The sequence below is a fragment of the Diospyros lotus genome, chromosome 8 (assembly GCF_014633365.1).
Source record: "Diospyros lotus cultivar Yz01 chromosome 8, ASM1463336v1, whole genome shotgun sequence".
Lineage (NCBI taxonomy): Eukaryota > Viridiplantae > Streptophyta > Magnoliopsida > Ericales > Ebenaceae > Diospyros > Diospyros lotus.
The window spans coordinates 14,968,561-14,988,939 of NC_068345.1; the positions used below are offsets into that span (position 1 = coordinate 14,968,561).

The 20,379-nt window shown below is 41.4% G+C and overlaps 1 protein-coding gene across 8 annotated transcripts in view; it reads right to left on the reverse strand.

Annotated features, from left to right (window-relative positions):
* Positions 1 to 20,379, reverse strand: part of LOC127807976 (U11/U12 small nuclear ribonucleoprotein 65 kDa protein) — a 44,899-nt gene that overhangs the window by 4,960 nt on the left and 19,560 nt on the right. For all 8 annotated transcript variants that reach the window (XM_052346256.1, XM_052346252.1, XM_052346255.1 and 5 more), the window contains one exon: positions 11,399 to 11,486. In XM_052346256.1, coding sequence (XP_052202216.1) covers positions 11,399 to 11,486 — 88 coding nt within the window. The remainder of the gene's footprint in view (positions 1 to 11,398; positions 11,487 to 20,379) is intronic.

A 20,379-nucleotide genomic window follows, 5' to 3' on the forward strand; every position in this document is an offset into this window, starting at 1 on the left:
ACTATGCCTATAAAAGGGCTACTTGTAAGAGGATGGAATATATGTGTAATGAGATTGAAATCCTATCTTCCTAATTCTCTCTATCTCTCTCTCGATTCTCTCTAATTCTCCCTCTCTTTTATGTTGTTTTCTCTCCCTCCAATTCTATCATTCTGATTTCTCCTCTAATTCTAATCACAACCCTAGGCAACCCTAGGAATGTGACAAATGATATTAAAGCCAATCGATTCTCAATTGTGATCCCTACAATTCATAGCAATTCTCGGCTCGAAATTAAGGTGAACCAAGCCGATCATCCACAACTATGAACCTTGGCAGTCCTTGTTCGACTTTTGAAGACAGAACATGCCAACAATTATCGGTTGAGAAATCTGGAAGTTTCTAGCAGTGATTAAGGTTTAGATTATGAAGGCGTGTGAAGGCAAAACAAACCCAAGCAACTTCAACAATGAATCTAGAGTGACTGGATCTGGGTCACTGCAGGTGACTGAGGCAATTTAGTGAAGCTCATTTCGGTTAATCCTCAGTTGGATTTTGGCAATCTGTGGCAAAAAATCGTAGCAATTGAATTTCGGCATCAAGTTGCAGGAGGTGATTCAAGCTGCGAAGCAACACCTAAGCAAACTCTCACAAAGTTACATCTGAGTCAGTGGTCCTCAGCTATGAATTTGAGATAGTTGTGAGAAGGAAGGCATGATAGATGGTGATTGGGTGAGACGAGCACGAGCAAGCAAGTCCAACAATCGGCGGCGATTGATGAGTCCAGTAGAAGATCCACGAATGAGCCAGGCAATATCAGCAACTAGTGTTCTAAAAATCGGCCTAGGCGGCCGTTGCGAATTTGGCCTAGTCAGCCCCCCCTAAGTGTCGGCCTAATTAATCGGCCGGCGACAGCGCGTAGCCGCATAGGACGCCTAATTTTTTGCTATAAATTTTAGCTGTTTTAGGGTTTCTTCATTTTTGAAACCCCACAAGTTAAAAATAATAATAATAATAATAATTTTCCTAGGCCCCCTAGGCGCTAGGCCCAAACCTGGCTCCTGACTAGCGCCTAATGCGTTCTAGAACACTGCCAGCAATAATCCAGCATTCTTGTACAAATTTTGAAGGTAGAGCAAGTCCAATGATTTCAATTTTGATTTTGACAACTCTTCGTGGTTAGACTCAGATTTTGAAGGTGCAATCAAACGGCTGCATCTCAGTTGTTGCTTTGTGAGTTAAGCGAATCAGGATAGGCAAGCGGCCAGTGACGAGATTCTAATGACTTGGGATGTTGAGAGTAGGCGACCTTCAGGAGGCCAGAACAAAGCTAATAGAGTATAGACCTCGGCGATTTCTAATCGATTCTTGGTGGCAACATAAACCGATTGTACTTTTAGAAAGATTGCAGCGAAGCAGGTTGATTTACGGAAGATTTTCAAAGAAAATTAAATTGAGTCGATCAAGATTAGGTTGTATTTGAGTTGCATAGCAGATTAGGTTTACTAAAATTGAAGTAGCCATTAAGGTAGAATAGGCAAATAGTAGCAGCTATTTCAAAATCAACTGGTTTTCAGGAGATTGTTCAAAGCTCATCCTAGGCCACAAAACTCTGTTCTTGTTAAAATTTCTGCCATGGCTGACAAAACAGGCATAAAACAATTCGAAGCACGACTACAACAGAAGAGAGCTACAATCTCAAATCTGCAAGTTCGAGTGGTGGCCAGCCAGAATTATGAGTCGATTGTGACATTGATCAGTAAGCATAAGGCCTTTGCACACAAAATTATCAAAAGGTCGGACGTAATTGACGGAAAATTGGAAAGGTCTACCAAAGAAAATTTGATGAATCTTCAGTGATGTTTTCTAAGATAGATCAGGTCAGAGGTGAGAGTTACAAAGAGGAACTCAACAAGCTGAAACAAGAAGGCTCGGTTATGGAGTACTTGGTCAGGTTTGAGAAATTGAGAACACTTGTGCAACCTTGATTGAGTCTTATTTTGTATCGAGTTTTATTAGTGGACTTGACGATACGCTGCGGCCTATTGTGAAAATGATGTGTTCTGCCACGGGAGAACAAGCGACTGAGAGGGCAAGGCTTCATGAAACAGCATCGAAAGCCATTTCTAGAAAGCACAAGCGGCAGCCTAATAGTTACACTAAGAGCAGCCAGCAGATTGGATGTATTCCTAAAACTATTGAGCCCTTAAGATTCGGACTAGTTGTTGCAAGAAGTGAAGAAAGACCTAAAATAGAGCAGGCCATTCAAGATGACAAGGGAGGAAGGGCAGCTACTAGAGTAATTATTGAGGCACTAATGGGGGAGAAATCCGTTGAAATGAATCTTGTTACAATTGCCAAGAAATATGAAGGACAGCCAATAAATCCTGATGAAGTAGCATAGGAACAAAACATTGATTCATTGGCGATGCCGGCTAATAGCCAAGTCGAAGATGAGGTGAAACAAGATCCAGATCCAGCAAAAAAGGCTAGAGTTTCTTTAGATCATACTAGCCAAGTTGGTACCTACTTTTTCTTTACATCGAAAACTGATGATGAGTGGCCAAAGATTGATGAAAAGGATGATAGGTATAGCTTAAGGGTTGTCTTCTTTCCACGAGCTGCACTTACCTTTTGTGAATTGGTTTGTTGCAAACCAAAAATCATCTTCCAAATGTTATGAAATATCATATGTTTATCGAAGAGCAATTTGGTATGGGGTAGGAATAAAGGTAAAGCATAAGCAAAAGGTGGAAGAGCTTTTGCCTTGGTTAGGCTCTTTGCATCCTTCGTCATCCAAAAGAAAGTCAAAAAGGGTGGTAATAAGATGACAACTTCGGCTGGAACTCAATCTTACATAAACGATTGTAAATAGGTTGCAGGCAGAAGGACTTAGGTTCTATACAGTTGCAAACAAGGACCTTCCTAGGCTACTAAGTGCCCTTCGCCCTTCTTACTGGCAGGCTTACATGCAAAGCATTTGATGAATTGTCAGAGCTCTTCAGCTATTTAAGAGTGGAAAACTAAGAACTCTGTGTTTGTTGATGCCCTAATGCCACCAGCTGGGGGATATCATAGTGATTACCAATCAATTCCTTCAGGTATTGTTGGGGTCAGCCTTACCGTGGAGATAATAATTCAACATTCTCCTATGGATATCGGACCATTTAGATATGATGGAAGTACTAGCGTACTAGTTTGTTCTAGAGGAGGAGCTGGCTTACTGGAAGAATGCATGGAACTAGTTGTTGAGTTGTGGGAGCAAAACATTAGGGCTGAACAGAGGAATTACAATGTAATCGGGAAGACGTTGAGAGAAAAGGTGGTTGTTAGACTACTAATTGCTATCATGCATTGGCATAGTTCATGTATGAAGACCCAAGACATTGTTGGGACTTACAGATCAATGGGAAAAGAGAGCCTCTGCATGGAGATCTGGGATGACAACATTTTACAAGTGTAGGAAAAACAAAAAGGAAGGAACATAAAGGCAAAGAGAAATGGGCCTAGAAGGAGAAAGAAAGATTAAACAGATAGTGAGAATAGGAATTGGATGAAGAAACCAGTGTTCTAAAACGTGCTAGGAGCTAGTCGGGCGCCAGACTAGGGCCTAGCGCCTAGGAGGGGCCATAGTTCTAAAAGGCAATAGGCGCATCGAGGCGTAAAGGGTCCTGGAACCTGAAGTGCAACTGTGCAAGGCGCACGAGGCGAGACGCGCCTTTGCGAAGCGAGGCGCACCTTTTAGAAAAGAAACTCAAAATCTTGTAAAATTATAAACTATCAAATTATTAATAATAATACATGCATATCATTCATGATTCATCATCTTTAAATTCTAAACTAACGTCGTCAAAGTTGATTCATTCATCATGCAAATTCTAAACTAGAAACACCATCAAAGTTCAAACTCAAAGTCTCAAACTCAAACAAGTACCAATCATCATGCAAAGTTCTAAACAAACATATAAACACTACAAGTCCATAATCAATAAAGAAGTTGTTGAAGTATGTCTTGATTTCCAAAATGAAGCCCATTCTTTGACCCGGCCCGGATAATTTGAGACAAGACCCAAATGTGATTTTTCATGAGAGTTGTGGTGGAGCAACCCTAATCTCCAAATATATATATATATATATATATTCTCATTCGTGTGATTAAGGGGGCTTTGCCCCCCCGTGGTATGGAGCAACCCTAAGCCCACCACTACTCTCGAATTACTCGTCGCTTTGAAGTCGAAGCCAAAGTTAAACCCAATTGTGATCGAGTTTGTTTTAATTCTAATTCTAATCAAATAAAACAAGTAAAAAACTCATGAGAGTAACCTGGAACCGAGAAAGGGGGAGAGTGGAACCGAGAATGGCAACTGGTTTCGGTGGGCAGCGAGCTGCTTGATAGTTGGTTTCATGAGTGTGCCTCACGCCCCGACGCCTCGCCGTGCAAGGCACGCGCCTCCAGGAAAACGCCTCGTCTCAGCCCAATTGAGGCGCCAGACTGACGCCTTGCGCCTAAGCGCACCTTTAACATCTATGAGTGGGGCCTAGGTGGATTGCTTTTCTTTTCTTTTTTTAAGTTTTTTATGTAATTTCATGTTATTTTTAGATAAATCAAAGTTGATATATATATAAGCTTATATATATAATAAACTGATATTATATACATTATATATTATATATTATATAAAACTGATATTAACGGGGTGATGGCTATATGTACTGATACCCAAGGGCGGAGGAAGAACAACCAATAGCAAGAGAGACGGCTAGCAGTGGTGGCCAAAGGGCCAAGGGAAAACGGGAAATCAGGGGCCAAGAGAGACAATTGGCAGCGATGGCGACGAGAGAGAGCTTTCGAAGAGGCGATTGGCAGGGAAGGCGAGAGAGAAATCGGGGCACAACACAGGCACTTGACTTCCCCGATCGGTCAGTTCTCACTTCTCAGAACTTAAAAACCCTAACTTAAAACCTTTGAAAATTAGGCGACCCAGGCAACTAGGCGCCATTGACGATCGATTAATCGGATCAACGCCTAGGGAGGCCAATTAGCTTATATTTGCAACGGCCAAGGGTTGCCTAATGCCTAGGCCGATTTTTAGAACACTGGAAGAAACAGCGACTTAGCGGTAATAAGTTTCTTAGGATAAGAAACCTCTCAAGAAGGAGGGAATTGTCATGACCCTAGGAGCAATAGCAGGAGAATGTTATAATAGTTCGTTAGGAGATATTTTGCAATTTGTTAGAAGCACATGAGTGCTATTAGGGATTTAGTTAACAACCAACTATGCCTATAAAAAGGCTACTTGTAAGAGGATGGAATATATGTGAAATGAGATTGAAATCCTATCTTCCTAATTCTCTCCATCCCTCTCTCGGTTCTCTCTAATTCTCCCTCCATTTTCTGCTGTTTTCTCTCCCTCCTTCAATTTCTATCATTCTAATTTCTCCCTTAATTCCAATCACAACTCTAGGCAACCCTAGGAATGTGATAGCCACCTTAGGAGGAGTTTTAGACCTCCACAACTTTTCAAGGAGACATGGACACCTCTCTGCCTTTGCCACACAAAGCATCATAAAAGGTGTGAACAGAAAAAACTCACGTACTTGATGGAAGCCACACCATCAATACTCTCATATCCTACTGAAAAGTAAGAATAAAGATGAGACAAGTCAAGGAATCCAATCCCCAAAACAGGAGATCACACCTGAATTGCTGGCACCAAAATAAGAGACCAGAGAGTAATAAGAAAGATTCACTAAAACCGGCTCCCAATTTCTAGCAACAATAATAAAAGACCTAGAAAAATCTCACTCAAAGGTCTATGACCACCAATTGCCTAATGAGAAAAAGGACTATAGACAAATTAACAACATAAAATGAACTAAAGTTGAAGAAAACATCCCAAATCCTCGTAATACCTTCCTAAAGCCCAACACCATAGTAAAGCCTAAAGGGTCTATAGACAACTTATGCCATTGAAAACCATATTTATCAATAATAACCTCTTCTAGACAGACTTCCTTTCAACCACAAATGTGACATCCCATAAATTAATAAGGCATATGAAGAGGCCCCCAATATGAGACTACAAAAAGGTGATAAGTTATTCTTAAAATTTGCCAAAATAAAAATATACAAAGTGGCAGCGAGGATTGCTGAAGCAGGTGAAAAACCTCATATGAGCAGCTGAATTTAAAATTACAGTTGTACTGTAATAGAGGGGCAATATTGTAATAGAGATATAATAGTTGTTAGGATTATAGTTGCACTGCACATGGGTGCAGGGGCTGAGGCCAAACGATTGTATTGCACAAGGGGGCAAGGGCTATGAGGCTATAAATAAGCCACTTTTGTAGGAGAGTAATCATGTTTGAATTGTTGAATGAATTCTCTCATTTCCCTCTCTTGAATTCTCTCAATCTCCCTCCAATTTCCCTATAATCTCTCTCTCAATTTCCCTCTCTTTTTCTCGGTTCTCCCTAATCTCCCTCTCTGTTCTGTTCTTTCCTAATTTCCTCCCATTTCTTCCAATCTAACTCCCCCAATTCCTTCCAATTACCTTCTAAACCTGTCATGAACCTTAGGTTCATGACATCAGATTTGGAGGATCAAGTAAAGAGATACATGTATGCATTTTTAATATGTTATTCGACATAAAAATTGTTAATCTGGTTAAGAATAGAGAGGGTTGCATTAAGGACTTAATCAAGGAGATTATGGTCAATTAACAAAAGATTAGTACAGTCCCAGCTCCTTTAGAAGCTTGAAAAAGTTTCTACAGTAAGAGGTGGCAGCCACTTCTGAAACAGGTAGGTGTGTTGTTGGTTTCAAATCAGAGGTGGCAATTTCAGCTAGGTGGAAGGTTTAAAGGAAAGATAAGTCCAGCTGCAAATTTTTTTTGTGCTAGGTGGAAGCCAAGCTACCACCCATCAGCTGCTGCTTGTATTCATGATGAGATGTTCCTTCAGGTGCAGGACAAGAACACAGCAAAAATATAGAAGTGTTGAATCAGCCCATTGCGTGTCAAGATAGGAGAATGCCACCAGGTGGTAGCAAGTGGAAGTAAATTGGAGAGATACCAAGCAGTTCTAGGTGGCAGCCAAGGAAGCTGCTGCTCGTCAGCTGCTTCAAATGCCTACAAATAGGTTTTCCACCCATTTGGTTTCAAGACATTGAGGTAGAGAGAGAAGCTCCCCACAAGGCAGAGAGAAAAGGGGAGGAAAAGAGAGGCAAACAAAGAGAGAAAAAGGGAAAAAGGCCGAGGAAAGCATTGCCACATATATATATATATATACATGCTGCTGCAGGGGAATTAAAGAGGAAAGCTGGAAATGCTTCAAAATAAAAATGTAGGCATGGAGAGGAACCTTGTTCCTGTAGCATTGCTGGAAATGGAGAAAGAAGACTTACGATTGTAGAGGAATAAAAGAAAGGCTGTGAGTTGCAGGAAATTGGATGAAGCTGCTGGAAATGAAGAAGAATAAGATAAAGGAAGCAAAATCTACAAGAGAGCTGCTCACACGAAGAAGATATGTATGTATCAGTTATGGGGAACTAAAAGAGATGTGAACATTAAGTAAGGAAAGCAATGATGCAATGGCATGCAAGTGAGTTGCTGAGAACAAATGAACAAGGAGATTTTTCGATGCTGTGGGAGAGGAGAGTAACTTTACAGCAATTAGCCAAGTCTATGGAAAAGAAAAGTGCATGGTTATGGTTATTCTACGTTGGTATTATGCGTAAAAATGATTTATGGCAACCTAATGCATAAAATGACATATTTATGATGCGTGCACAATGTGGGTGTGTTGCATGGAAGTATGAGTCAAGCACATATTGATAATGAGGGTTCAAGCCAAAATGTGTCGTAATGAATGTTCTTAATGTTTGGCCAAGGGTGAAGCCCTTAGGCTGTGTGAATGATGACAAAGGGTAAAGGGAGGGCTTGAACCTAGGAATGGGTGCACTCAGGCGAATGGGAGGTCATGATGATTAGGGGCTGCCTACATGAAATGTGTGAACAATGAGCATTGCATGTAATTGCATTGTCATGACATGCTTAACTGAAAATTCTATTCTATGCATTCATTTTAACATTCCATACAATGCAAGGGATGGGAGGAAAGACCAGCTTGGGTTAGATACAGGATGGAAAGCTGTATAAAATCATGTAGGTATCTCTAAAGCATGTTAAATAATCTGTTGATGCATTAAAGTTACACATGAGAAAAAAGGAATGAGGATTTTTGTGATAACTTCATACTTGATGTCATCTTGCTTTTATGGTGTGATGTGAGAAATGTGAAACCCCGATAATGAAGAGTAGACTAGAGACCAAAATGGGAACTGAAGGCCTAACCACACATCAAGGTATAAGAGAGACATCCATCTGGTGGGAAGACTTGCATGCAACTTTGCATGGCGGGGTTGTAGGATGACACCTGACCGAGGTGGGGCGCCACAATAAACCTCCAAAACCCAACCCTCCAACCTCAATGAAAGTACTAACAAAATCCCAGCCAACTACTTCTAAACTAAACCCTAACGACCCAAAAGGAAATCTTGATACAACTGTTCCGAGACAATTTGCTGCCCACACAAAAATCATCAAAATAGACATGAAATTGGTTGAAAGACAGAGACCGAATTAATGGGACAGTCCTAGCCCTTCTATACAAATATTGACTCCAAGAGGTGATAAGAAGGAAAAGGGTCAATATCACAACCCAAGGAAATAGCTAGAAGTTGAAAAGATGATAAAATTAATAGAAAAAGGATGACAAAAAAATTGGAGAAAACAGTTGTAATTGGGTAATTTTTCTCCAACCATATGTATTTATACTTTCATTACCTCTTAAAAGGAAAATTTTCATTAGGATCCTATCAATCAACACAATTATAGTTATGAACCATCACGAGATTATGGCAATCAACACTCCTACTTAAGATGGTGAATAGATATCTCTCATGCCCATCTTGTATTAAATAGAGTGAAATACTTTATATCTAAGACTGCTAGTAAATATGTCAGCGAACTGATCCTTTGACTTAACAAAAGGTATACATAGCTGGCCATCTTCTCACTTTTTTAATGAAGTATCTATCTATCTCAATATGCTTTATTCTGCCATGCTGAACAAGTGTTCACAGTGTTAATTGCAGCCTTATAATCACAATATATGGTGAAAGTTCTCTCATTAATTATCTCCAAGTATTTCGTGATTTTCTTAAGCCACAAAAGTTCCAAAATACCATGAACCATTGCTCTATATTGCCCTAGCACTAGATTTAGCTACCACAGCTTGCTCGTTGCTTCTTTGAGTAACCAAATTGCCACCACTGCAGTAAAATATTGTAGATCTCTCCATATCTGGTGCACTTATGGCAATCAGAATCAATAAAGGCTTTTACCTCCAAATGACTACTGTTTGCAAACAATAACTTTTCTAGAGGTGTCGATTTCAAATATCTCAAGACAAGATAAACTGCTTCCAAATGGGCTCTGATAGGGTGCCCCTGGTGCAAAAGCCCCCACTTTGCCGGAGTTGTTTTAATGCAAATCCTTACCCTTACTTTATAAAGAGATTGTTCTACAACTTGAACCCATGACCACCTACTCACAAATGGCCTTATCATTACTACCAAGGCTAGCTCTAACATCTCCAGCGTCAACCTTGTCTCCATACCCACAATTGAAACAATGATTTATGTCAATAGGTGCCTTAGCAAGTTTACACACTAGGATTTCGTCTCTTCTAGGAGGTCCAAAGCACACTTCCTTTATGAAATGAAGATGCCTTTATCAAATCAAGTAACTTCAATTCAATGAAAGTATCACAACTTTTCCATATGCTTGATCTGAAACATCTTCCCTAAATAATTTTCAATTTTAACATTACTTCAAAATTATTCAATGTCAAGGCAATGTCATACGCACACAATAAGAATTCAATCTCACTCTTGTACTATTTACTAAACAAAATATGATGAGCATTGCTCTAATGATATCCACAAGCTATCATAGTCTTGTTGAATCCAAGGCTCACCTTAAAAACTATGCTCTAGGTGATTGTTCAAAACAATGTAAGGCTTTCTTTAGTCTAATAACCTTCTAACTTTTGACAGAAAAACTTGGAGGAATTTCCTTATACACCTCTCCCAACTAGGATAGGAGTACATTTTTTAAACCTAGCTACTGTAGATCTCACCCAAGATTAGCAACATGAGAGAACAACAGAATAGAGCTCATCTTTGCTACAGGGGCAAACTTTCTTGATAGTCCACTTCATAAGTTTGGGAAAATCCTTTTGCATCAAGTCTCACTTTAATTCTCTCTATTGTTACATCAGACTTGTGTTTAACAAAAAAGACTCATTTAAATCCCACTACTCTTTTTCCAACAGAAGCGTTTGCAAATTCCCAAGTCCCATTCTTGGCTAAGGCCTAAATCTGTCCCACTATGGCTTCCTTACACCTTCAATCACAAAGTGCTTCAAGACAATTCTTAGGAATCAAAATAGAAGACAAGGATGAAATAAAAACTCCATGGGAGGGTGAAGGGAGACAAGGAATTATATGAAACAAAGTTGGAAAGCAGATGTTGAGTAGGAGATCATGCTCCTTTTCTAAGAGTAATAGGAATATTAAAATCAATTAACATTAGGTGTGGGAGATGGGATTGAAATCTTACTAAAAGGTGAGGCAACTAGGGGTAATGGTTAACTAGGTAGAGTACACTTAATGGTTTGCCTTCATCTAGAATATTTTACTATACCATCTCTCTTTGGTCTTCCAGGAGTTACATGATATGTTTTCTCACATCCCCAATGGAGAAGAGCCAAATCTCTGACCACCATAATCCAACAAAATAGTAACATGATCCAAAACAACTTCCGACACAAGATTGAATAACATCATGACAACGATCCTCCCAACGAGTCGAGATTGAGAAGGCAACATAAACAGGACCAAGATTAACTAACATCAGTTCTAGCCTAACCAATACTTCCTCCAAGGGAAGATTCATAAATCTTATTTTTCAATAAAGTAAAAAAAAAAAAAAAAGCAACCATAGAAAGGGAGAAGCCTACACACGCAAGTATCAGTAGGAAACCTCATTAGGTTGACATCACCACCAATACGAGGGGGAGTTCCCATCTAATGCAATGTGAAGACAACTCATCCCATAGTAGTCTTTTACTGGTCACTATTGTTACAGGGCTAATAAATCCCAGGAGAAGCTGACCTAGAATTATCTGCTACAAACTCAAAACAAACAAGTCACAGAAAAATTACCAAATACTACATTGACTCTTTCAAGAAAGCTGGAGTATCAAGAATTTATTGACAAGTACAAAAATTTTCCTGCATGAGATTAACTTTATTAAACAAAGTGATCAAATAGAGGGTCAGTGTTGAGCTCACCGAAAATAAAGTAGAAGTCATCAGCAACTACATCTTTTGCCAAGTTCTTTATGTACAACACAGAAGCAGGATCTCCAGCTGTATAATTCTGCACAAAGGGTGTTATATTAGCAATGCATTATTTAATATGTATATTGTGAGAAAATAATTATGAGGAAAAACCTAAGAGACTAACCTCTCTTAACTTGTTATTTATAATAAGTATAATGAACCTTAAACTTATGGGCTTAATCTAATTACAAAAATAAAACACACATATAATAACTATAATATATACTAATAATTCTAACACTCTCCCTCAAGCTGGAGCATAAATATCATATGCACCAACCTTGTTACAAATATATTTCACTCGAGCACCCTTTAAAGATTTGGTGAAGACATCTGCAAGTTGATCATTAGAGTTAACAAACTCTGTAACAATAACACCTTCAACCAACTTTTCTCTAACAAAGTGACAGTCGATTTCAATATGCTTAGTTCGCTCATGAAACACTGGATTAGAAGCAATGTGTAAGGCAGCCTGATTATCACAAATAAGCTTCATAGGAGACACTTCACAAAACTTCAGTTCTTGCAGAAGTTGTTTAAGCCAAATGAGCTCACAAGTTGCATTAGCCATAGCCCGATACTCTGCCTCTGCACTGGATCTGACTGCTACATTATGTTTCTTACTTTTCCAAGAAACCAGATTTCCTCCCACAAGAACACAATACCCAGAAATTGACCGACGATCAGAAGGAAATCCTGCCCAATCTGCATCTGCATAACAACAAATATCTATGTGTCCCTTATCCTCATAAAGCAGCCCTTTACCTGGCGCTCTTTTGATATATCTTAGAATCCGGATAACAGCATTCCAGTGAGAATCACATGGAGAACTAAGGAACTGGCTAACTACACTCACAGCAAAAGCAATGTCAGGACGAGTGACTGTGAGATAGTTCAACTTGCCTACCAGTCTCCTATACCTTCCAGGGTCTGAATAAAGCTCCCCCTGTCCCAGCAAGAGTCAGATATTCGGATCCATTAGGGTGTCGACCGGTTTGCAATTCACCATACCAGTTTCTTCTAAGATGTCAAGTGCATACTTCCTCTGAGAAATTGAGATACCATCTCCTGATTGAGCAACTTCAATACCCAAGAGATACCGAAGTTGGCATAGGTGTTTGGTCTGAAAGTGTTGATGTAGATGTTCCTTCAGCTTCTGTATTCCAACCTAATCACTCCCTGTGATAACAATGTCATCTACATAAACAATATGGTAGATACATAAGGAAGTAGAATGGCGATAGAAAACCGAATGATCAGCCTCATTTCGAGTGAGACCAAAGGCTTGAACCACAATGTTGAACCTGTCAAACCATGCCCGTGGAGATTGTTTCAGACCATAGAGAGACTTCTTGAGTTTGCAGACTACATTGGACTCTCCCTGAGCAACAAAACCAGGTGATTGCTCTATATATACCTCTTCTTGCAAATCACCATGAAGAAATGCATTTTTAATATCAATCTGATAGAGTGGCCAATGACGCGTAGCAGCCAGAGAGAGAAAGAGGCGAACAGAGGCCATTTTCGCAACAGGAGAGAAAGTATCGTTGTAATCCAGCCCATAGATCTGTGTAAAGCCTTTGGCAACCAAGCGGGCCTTAAGACGTTCCACCTGGCCATCAGGACCCACTTTGCGAGTGAATACCCAACTGTAACCAACGGGAGTCTTTCCTGGTGGTAAAGACACCAAATCCCAAGTACCATTTCAATGTAAGGCGCCAATCTCATCTAGCATAGCCTGGTGCCAACTAGGATGAGACAGAGCTTCACATGTGGTTTTAGGAATGGAAACAGAGGAAATGCTCGAAACAAATGCACTATAAGAAGGAGACAAACGGTCATAGCATAAAAAGTTATAAATAGGATGGGGATTACAAGTAGACCGTGTACCTTTGCGAAGAGCAACAGGGAGATTGTCGAGCTCAGGATCCAGGGGCAGGACGGGACCATAGACGGAGAGAGCGAGTCAAGAGAATCCTAGGCTGGAGGAATGCTGGCGCCGGTAGCAGGATGAGGACGACGGTGAAATGTAAGAAGTGGAGGAGCCGTGGTAGGTGGACCAAAAAACAGTAGGGACGCCACAGAGAAGACAGACGGACTCGAAGAGGACAACGGAAGAAAAGAAAAAGGAACAGGCAAAACCTGGTGAAGACTCTGTGAATCAAGCTGAGCAACCGAAAAAAAAGACTAATGTTCAAAGAATGTGACATTAGCAGACAAAAAATAGCGATGCAGCTCAGGAGAGTAACACTTATAGCCTTTTTGCAACCGGGAATAGCCGAGGAAGATACACTTGAGAGTAGAGATGGCAAACGGGTCGAGCCGGCTCGGCCCGGCCCGCTGGCTCGGCCCGCGGGCCAAGCGGGCCGGGCCAAATCGGCCTGCTTAAAAACAGGCCAGCAGATTGCTGGCCCTAGCCCGGCCCTACACGGGCCCGCGGGCCAAACGGGCAGCAGGCAGTGAGCGAGAGAGGGCAAGGGGCGAGACTGAGAGCAAGGGGCGCGGGCGACAAAGGGCGAGGGCGAGGGCGAGGGCGGCAAGCGAGGGCGAGGGCGAGACAAAGGGCGAGGGCGAGACAGAGGGCGAGCGAGGGGCGCGGGCGAGGGCGAGGGCGAGGGCGAGGGGCGCGGGCGAGGGCGAGACAGAGGGCGAGGGCGAGGGCGAGGGCGACAGAGGGAGAGGGCGAGACAAAGGGCGAGGGCGACTGAGGGGCGAGGGCGAGGGCGAGACAGAGGGTGAGGGCGAGGGCGAGGGCGAGGGCGAGGGCAAGGGCGAGATTAGCGGGCCGGGCTAAATCGGCCCGGCCTTAAATGGGCCAGCAAAATGCTGGCCCTAGCCCGATGCCGGGCCAAGCCCATTTTGCCATCTCTACTTGAGAGATTTTGCAGCAAGGTTATCCTGTCCAGGTGAAAAAGAATGCACAAAACAAATACATCCAAAAACACGAAGAGAAACAGAATAAAGTGGTTGTGTAGGGAACAAAAGGGAATGAGGAATTTGCTCCTGTAACGCTGAAGATGGCATGCGATTGATTAGATAACATGCAGTTAGAACAGCATCGCCCCAAAATTTGGTGGGAAGATTGGCATATAAAAGGAACGTCCGTGCAGTCTCAATAAGATGGCGATTCTTATGCTCAACAACCCCATTTTATTGAGGTGTGTAAGGACAAGAAGATTGATGTAGAATGCCATTAGCAGTCATAAAGGTAGCAAATGGAGAAGAAAAATACTCAGGGGCATTATCACTACGAAAGGCACAGATAGAAACTCCAAGCTGTGTTTTTATTTCAGCAGTAAATGTCTAAAAAATAGAAAATAACTCGGACCGACATTTCATAAGAAACAACCAAGTGCAATGGGAAAGTCATCAATGAAAGTAGCGAAATATGAAAAACCAAGAGTAGAATTGATGTGACTGGGCCCCCATACATCAAAGGGCACAAGGGAAAAAGGAGCCTCAGCCCTATTATTGACTCGACGAGAAAAAGAATGACGAGCGTGTTTACCACGCTGACACAACTCACAACTAAACATGGACAATGACGACAAACTAGGAACTAATTTATTCAGTTTGGAGAGGTTGGGATGACCGAGACGATAGTGGAGAAGATCTGGAGAAGCGGCATTGGTGCAAGCTACCGGCGAACTAGGCACAACAAGATGATAGTGACCCTGTGACTCACGCTCGACGCCAATCGTCCACCCCGTACCCTGGTCCTGAACACAAACAGAGGTAGGAGTAAAGATAACAGAACAGTTAAGGGTTTTGCTAAGTTGGCTAACTGAAATCAAATTAAAAGGACTATCAGGAATATATAAAACAGAATTTAATGAAAAAGACGAAGTGGGTGTGATTTGACCGATTCCTTTAACTGCAGTTTTGGTGCCATCAACCAGGGTAACAGTAGGTAAGGTATCATAATAGGTAAGTGAGGAGAAAAGAAGCTCATTACCACACATATGGTCAGTGGCACCAGAATCTATAATCCAAGGACTAATAGATGAGCCTTGAGCAACACAAGTAACGGGATTATCAGGATGAGACGATTGGGTAGCCTGAAACTTCAAGAAGGCATCATACTCAGCTATAGACATAGATACCAATTGTGAACCTGGTGGAGATTGAGCAGGACTAGGATCGCTCTGAAATACATGAGCTGCACTAGTAGATGATACAGGTGGAGCTAGCTGGCCAACCATGTTTCTTCCAGCATTTGTCCTCAAGATGACCCAGTTTCTTACAAAAGGTACACTATGGACGTGAGCGATTATTATTGCGTCCTCTATTTCCTCCTATGGTTGAAGCCTAAGACACAAGGGTTGAAGATTCGGCTAGAGGAACAACATGAGAAGAAGAGGACATACCATGTGCACCTGTCATATTCAACAACCTTTTGAAAGAGTCCTTCATGGTAGGGCTAGCGGAGCTGGTCAAGATTTGATGCCTGATGGCGTCAAACTCTGGTTTCAGACCGGAGAGAGTAATAACCATAAAAACTTCTCTCATTAAGCAATCTGTTCAGTGCGGGTCGTAGTGAGAGGAAGAAGAGCATCAAATTCTTGCATGAGAGCCCGACCTACCCCAAATAAGATTCCATGGACGACTCTTGCTTGAGATTTTTGATATTAGAAACCACAGTGTACAAACGTTGGATGTCGTTTGTATAACACTCTGCAGCTTCCTTCCACACATCAACACAAGTTTCAAAGGGGCGAAAGAGTTGCATGATGGAAGGATCAATAGACTGCCATAAGAGGCTACATAACTGGGCATCAACTTGTTTCCATCTAGCCCAATTCGCTTCTGGCACACTTTCAGCCTTTGTGGTAAGATGATCTGCTTGGCCTTACCCTTTGAACCACATTTTGACAGAGGCCTGCCCATGAGAGATAATTGACCGACCATATCAACTTGACAGTGGTAATATTTGTTGTCCCTAGATTGGAGACAATAAAGGATTGAGAGGTGGCAGGGGAAACAGGTACCGAAGCGGGAATAGCACCGGCAGAAACAGCGTCACTGAAATCAGACATGGCAAAGGTTTCGACACTGGAAGTGGCTTGAGGAGTCGCCGGCGATCAGATCTAGAGAAGCCGGAAAAAAGTGGCTAGCGAACGCGCTGTCACGCGCCAGCGCGTGGAGACGGAGGCAGCAACCTATGACGGCGCATGGGGGCGTATGGGTGGTCTAGCGGCAACGAGTCTTCGGCGGTCGGCTGATCTAGGGGCAGCGAACTTGATGGTGGTGGCAATGTTATCCAATGGTGGCCGGACAGTAGGGTTTTGGTATTGGGCAGTGATGGTAGGGTTTGACAGCTAGGGTTTCTAAATGTTGGAAAAAAAAATACACAGCAGGGCTAGGGTTTTTTTTTCCTCACTGGTGGCTTTGATACCATGTGAGAAAATAATTATGAGGAAAAACCTAAGAGACGAACTTCTCTTAGCTTGTTATTTATAATAAATATAATGGGCCTTAAACCTATGGACTTAATCTAATTACAAAAATAAAACACACATATAATAACTATAATATATACTAATAATTCTAACATATATTAATCTTATAGTATACCATTTATGTTTAGGGATGCTATGATGACATAAATTAGCCAGTTAAGAATGCATTGTATACAAAAAACAAGGATCAAATCAAACCACCAAGATCGCAGATGCTCAAAAGTATGAAAGCTTATAATTAGAAAAAACAAAGAAAAAAGGAAATAAGTGAAAAACAACTGAACTCTCATGCATGGGAAAATTTGGGCCATTGAAACAATATAATGCTAAAGAAGATTATAAGAACAACATTCATTTTCCAACAAAATAGAAGTCAGAACAGGTTTTATTAAACAAGTCTCCTGTATCCTGATCAAGCACTCAAAATGAACACAAGTATACATGATGCCATCATATAAACATGATATTCTCAAGGCTCCACAACTGCAACTCCATTACAACTAGGCCAACCTTCATGCTATATGGATCTAAAAGAAGGTTTATATGACACAAAACATTGGGTCATTGAGTATCAACATGTGTTCATCAAAAAAAGAAAAAAGAAGTATCAACATGTGAAATGCATAACTCAAATGCGGATGTTATAAAGAATGTACAACCATACCAGATAAGATAAAACTAGGAACATATTTATTATTAATGAGGTAAGAATGATGCTCATTAAAGATAAGATACGAGAAACAATTAAGATATTTTATAAATGTGAGAAGATGTTATGACCCAATCCCACATCAGTAGTCTCCTGGGGAGGTTTTGATATATTACTTGGTCCCATGAGCCCACAAGTCACCTTTTAGCTAACACTTTTGGGTGAGGATCCTAGTTTTACAAGTGGTATCAAAGCTAACCCAGGACCACTATCGCATGGATGTGGGTCAAGAAAGTGTTTTGGATGTGGGTCAAATTGATCCATATGGGATTTTTGGTCTAGAGAGGATGTCAAGTATTAAAGGAGTAGAGTTCATTACGATCCAATCCCACATTAATAGTCTATTTGGGAGGTCTTGGGTATATTACTTAGTCTCATGAGCCACAAGTCACCTTTAGCTAGCACGAGTGCAGACCGATGGTGTTAAAAAAGAAAACCAATAAGCACACATCCATGACAAGAGTGATTGGAATAAAAGAGGAAGATAAAAACTATAGGAAATTTCTAGGGAAACTCTTGTGCCTGATCGTAGTTACAAGTTCACTCCTCCCGCTAAGGATGGGCATATGAATGGTTTAGGTATCTCTTATGTTTCTCTCTTTAAAGGATGGGCTTGTTTTTTTCATTTCAAGAACCTAGCCATTCCGATTTGTAATATCTTGCAACAGTGGGGAGGTCAACAGCCTATCTTTCTGATTTCTTCGAGCCCTGCTAAGGGTTGGTTGCTTCTTGAAGGCAAGAACTCTGGTTGTTTAGCTGCCAATAACAGTAGGTTTGAACAAGGAAGGGGGTCTGTTTTGAAGTCCGAAGCAAGGAAGCTAAGGCCTATCTGTATAACCTATCAGAGAAATAGATGGAAAAGGAAGACATAAATCATCCAACCCTCAAAAAGTCTGGTTATTTGTACACTGGAGGAGGGTTTTCAGAATTCAAACAATCCTGAAAATCAGAGTTAGGAAGTTGCTTACTTTCGTCTGGATGATGGCAAATCTGAGGAGTTTCGGGGAATTTCTTCAAAAATTGATGTTGAGGCCAGGGTAAGTTGGTTCATTGGGAGAGCGTCGTGTCTCTTGGCTAATGATGAGGCTAGTGTTTTAAAGGCTATTATTGATCGTGAGAGGGCAGTCCAAGAGCAGTGGGTGGGTTGCGATGAACTGAGGGGGGTTTTCACTAGCTACTGAGTTTTTTTTTATTGTTGTAGGGTCAAGTAGCCCATTGGTTTTGGAGGCCTCCAGTTATTGTGAGAGCCAAAATCTTGGAAAGGGTGAATTCCATCCAGCAGCTCTGTTTCTCAGAGGGCAGGTCTTATCCTGGTCTAATGCAACTGTCATGTCCCCAAGGGTATAGTAGTAATGGATAATAGATGCATTTCTTTTGTTTGTACCTGTTGTTAGTTTGGATTGAACCGGTTGTATTCAGAAGTAACCAGTAGTTTTACCTAGAAGGCAGCAGCCTTCACTTGTACTTGATTTGAATATTCGATAGCCCTATTGGTGCCAAATCACTGCTATCTGGATCAATATATAAGACTGATCCAGCATAATTAAAGGGCATGAATGAATACATTTGAAATATTTTTGATTTCCCTCCTCCAAATTCTTTCTATCTCTCTCGATCTTTCCCTCCCTCGCTTTCTGTGCTTCTGATTCTCCCAACATTTCAGCTAAATTCCCCCCCTCATTCTTCCCAATTGGTGAGAGAACCCTGTTAGATCTCTGAGATCTAACAATTGGTACCAGAGCCGATGATTCTTGGTGGCAAATTCCACAATTTTTGGGCTATGAATCAGAAAAATTCAGTGCAGCTAATATCTGACGGTTAGGTTAATTTATCCAGAGCGGCTATGAGTTCTGGTCATACTTGTTCGAAATTGAAAGATGAACAGGCCAAGCGATTCCAACTATTTCGGGTGTTATTCCGTTCATTTTTAACTGCAGCCTTCAGTAGCAGATTCAAAACGAGCAAGTGACTCTCAAATCAAATTTTGAAGGTGAAGCAGGAGGATTGGCTCTCAGATACGAGTGTTGGTAATTTTGTTAAAAATTGAAAGGCGATGCTAAGATAGGCGGTTCGGCGAATTGAGATTTTAGAACTAGAGGATTGTTGATCTACCACAACTGCAATCAGCAGCAAACAACTGCAATGAACGGAGAAGAAAATTTAGAGCAGGATCCTTGGCCAACAATTTCATTGGTGACCACTTCACGATGGCTGACAGCACTAGGATGAAGTAAATGGAGTCTCGGATACAGCAAGTCATAGCTGCGATGGCGGACATACAGATCTGGATGGGAACCTTAGAGGTGTCGATGGAATCGGTGGTGGAAAGGAAAATAAATGGAGCGATGGAACGATGGCACAAAGAGAGTCGCGGGCAGAACAACCAGCTACGAGATCAAATGCGACAATTCTTGAGGATTTTCACCAGCCAAAATTCGATCAGACTCTCTCTTGAATTTTCCCCTAGAAAGAGGTTTGAGCCAATCCTTCCCAGGCATGGGATGGTCCACCGATCTGAGGGATCTTCATAATTTGAGGTGGATCCGCCATCAGTAGGAGAAAATACCATGGAAAGGAGGCAGGGAGCTCAGGCTGTTCCTAATTAATCAACCCAGCTTCCCTTTGTCGAAATTGGAGATCCTATTGCTTGATGGCCAGAACTCAAGGTGGTGGGTGAGGCTTTGTGAATGAATGTTTAGTGGTGTATAATGTGCTCAAACAACAGAAGGTCACATTAGCCTCTACTTACCTCAATGATGTTA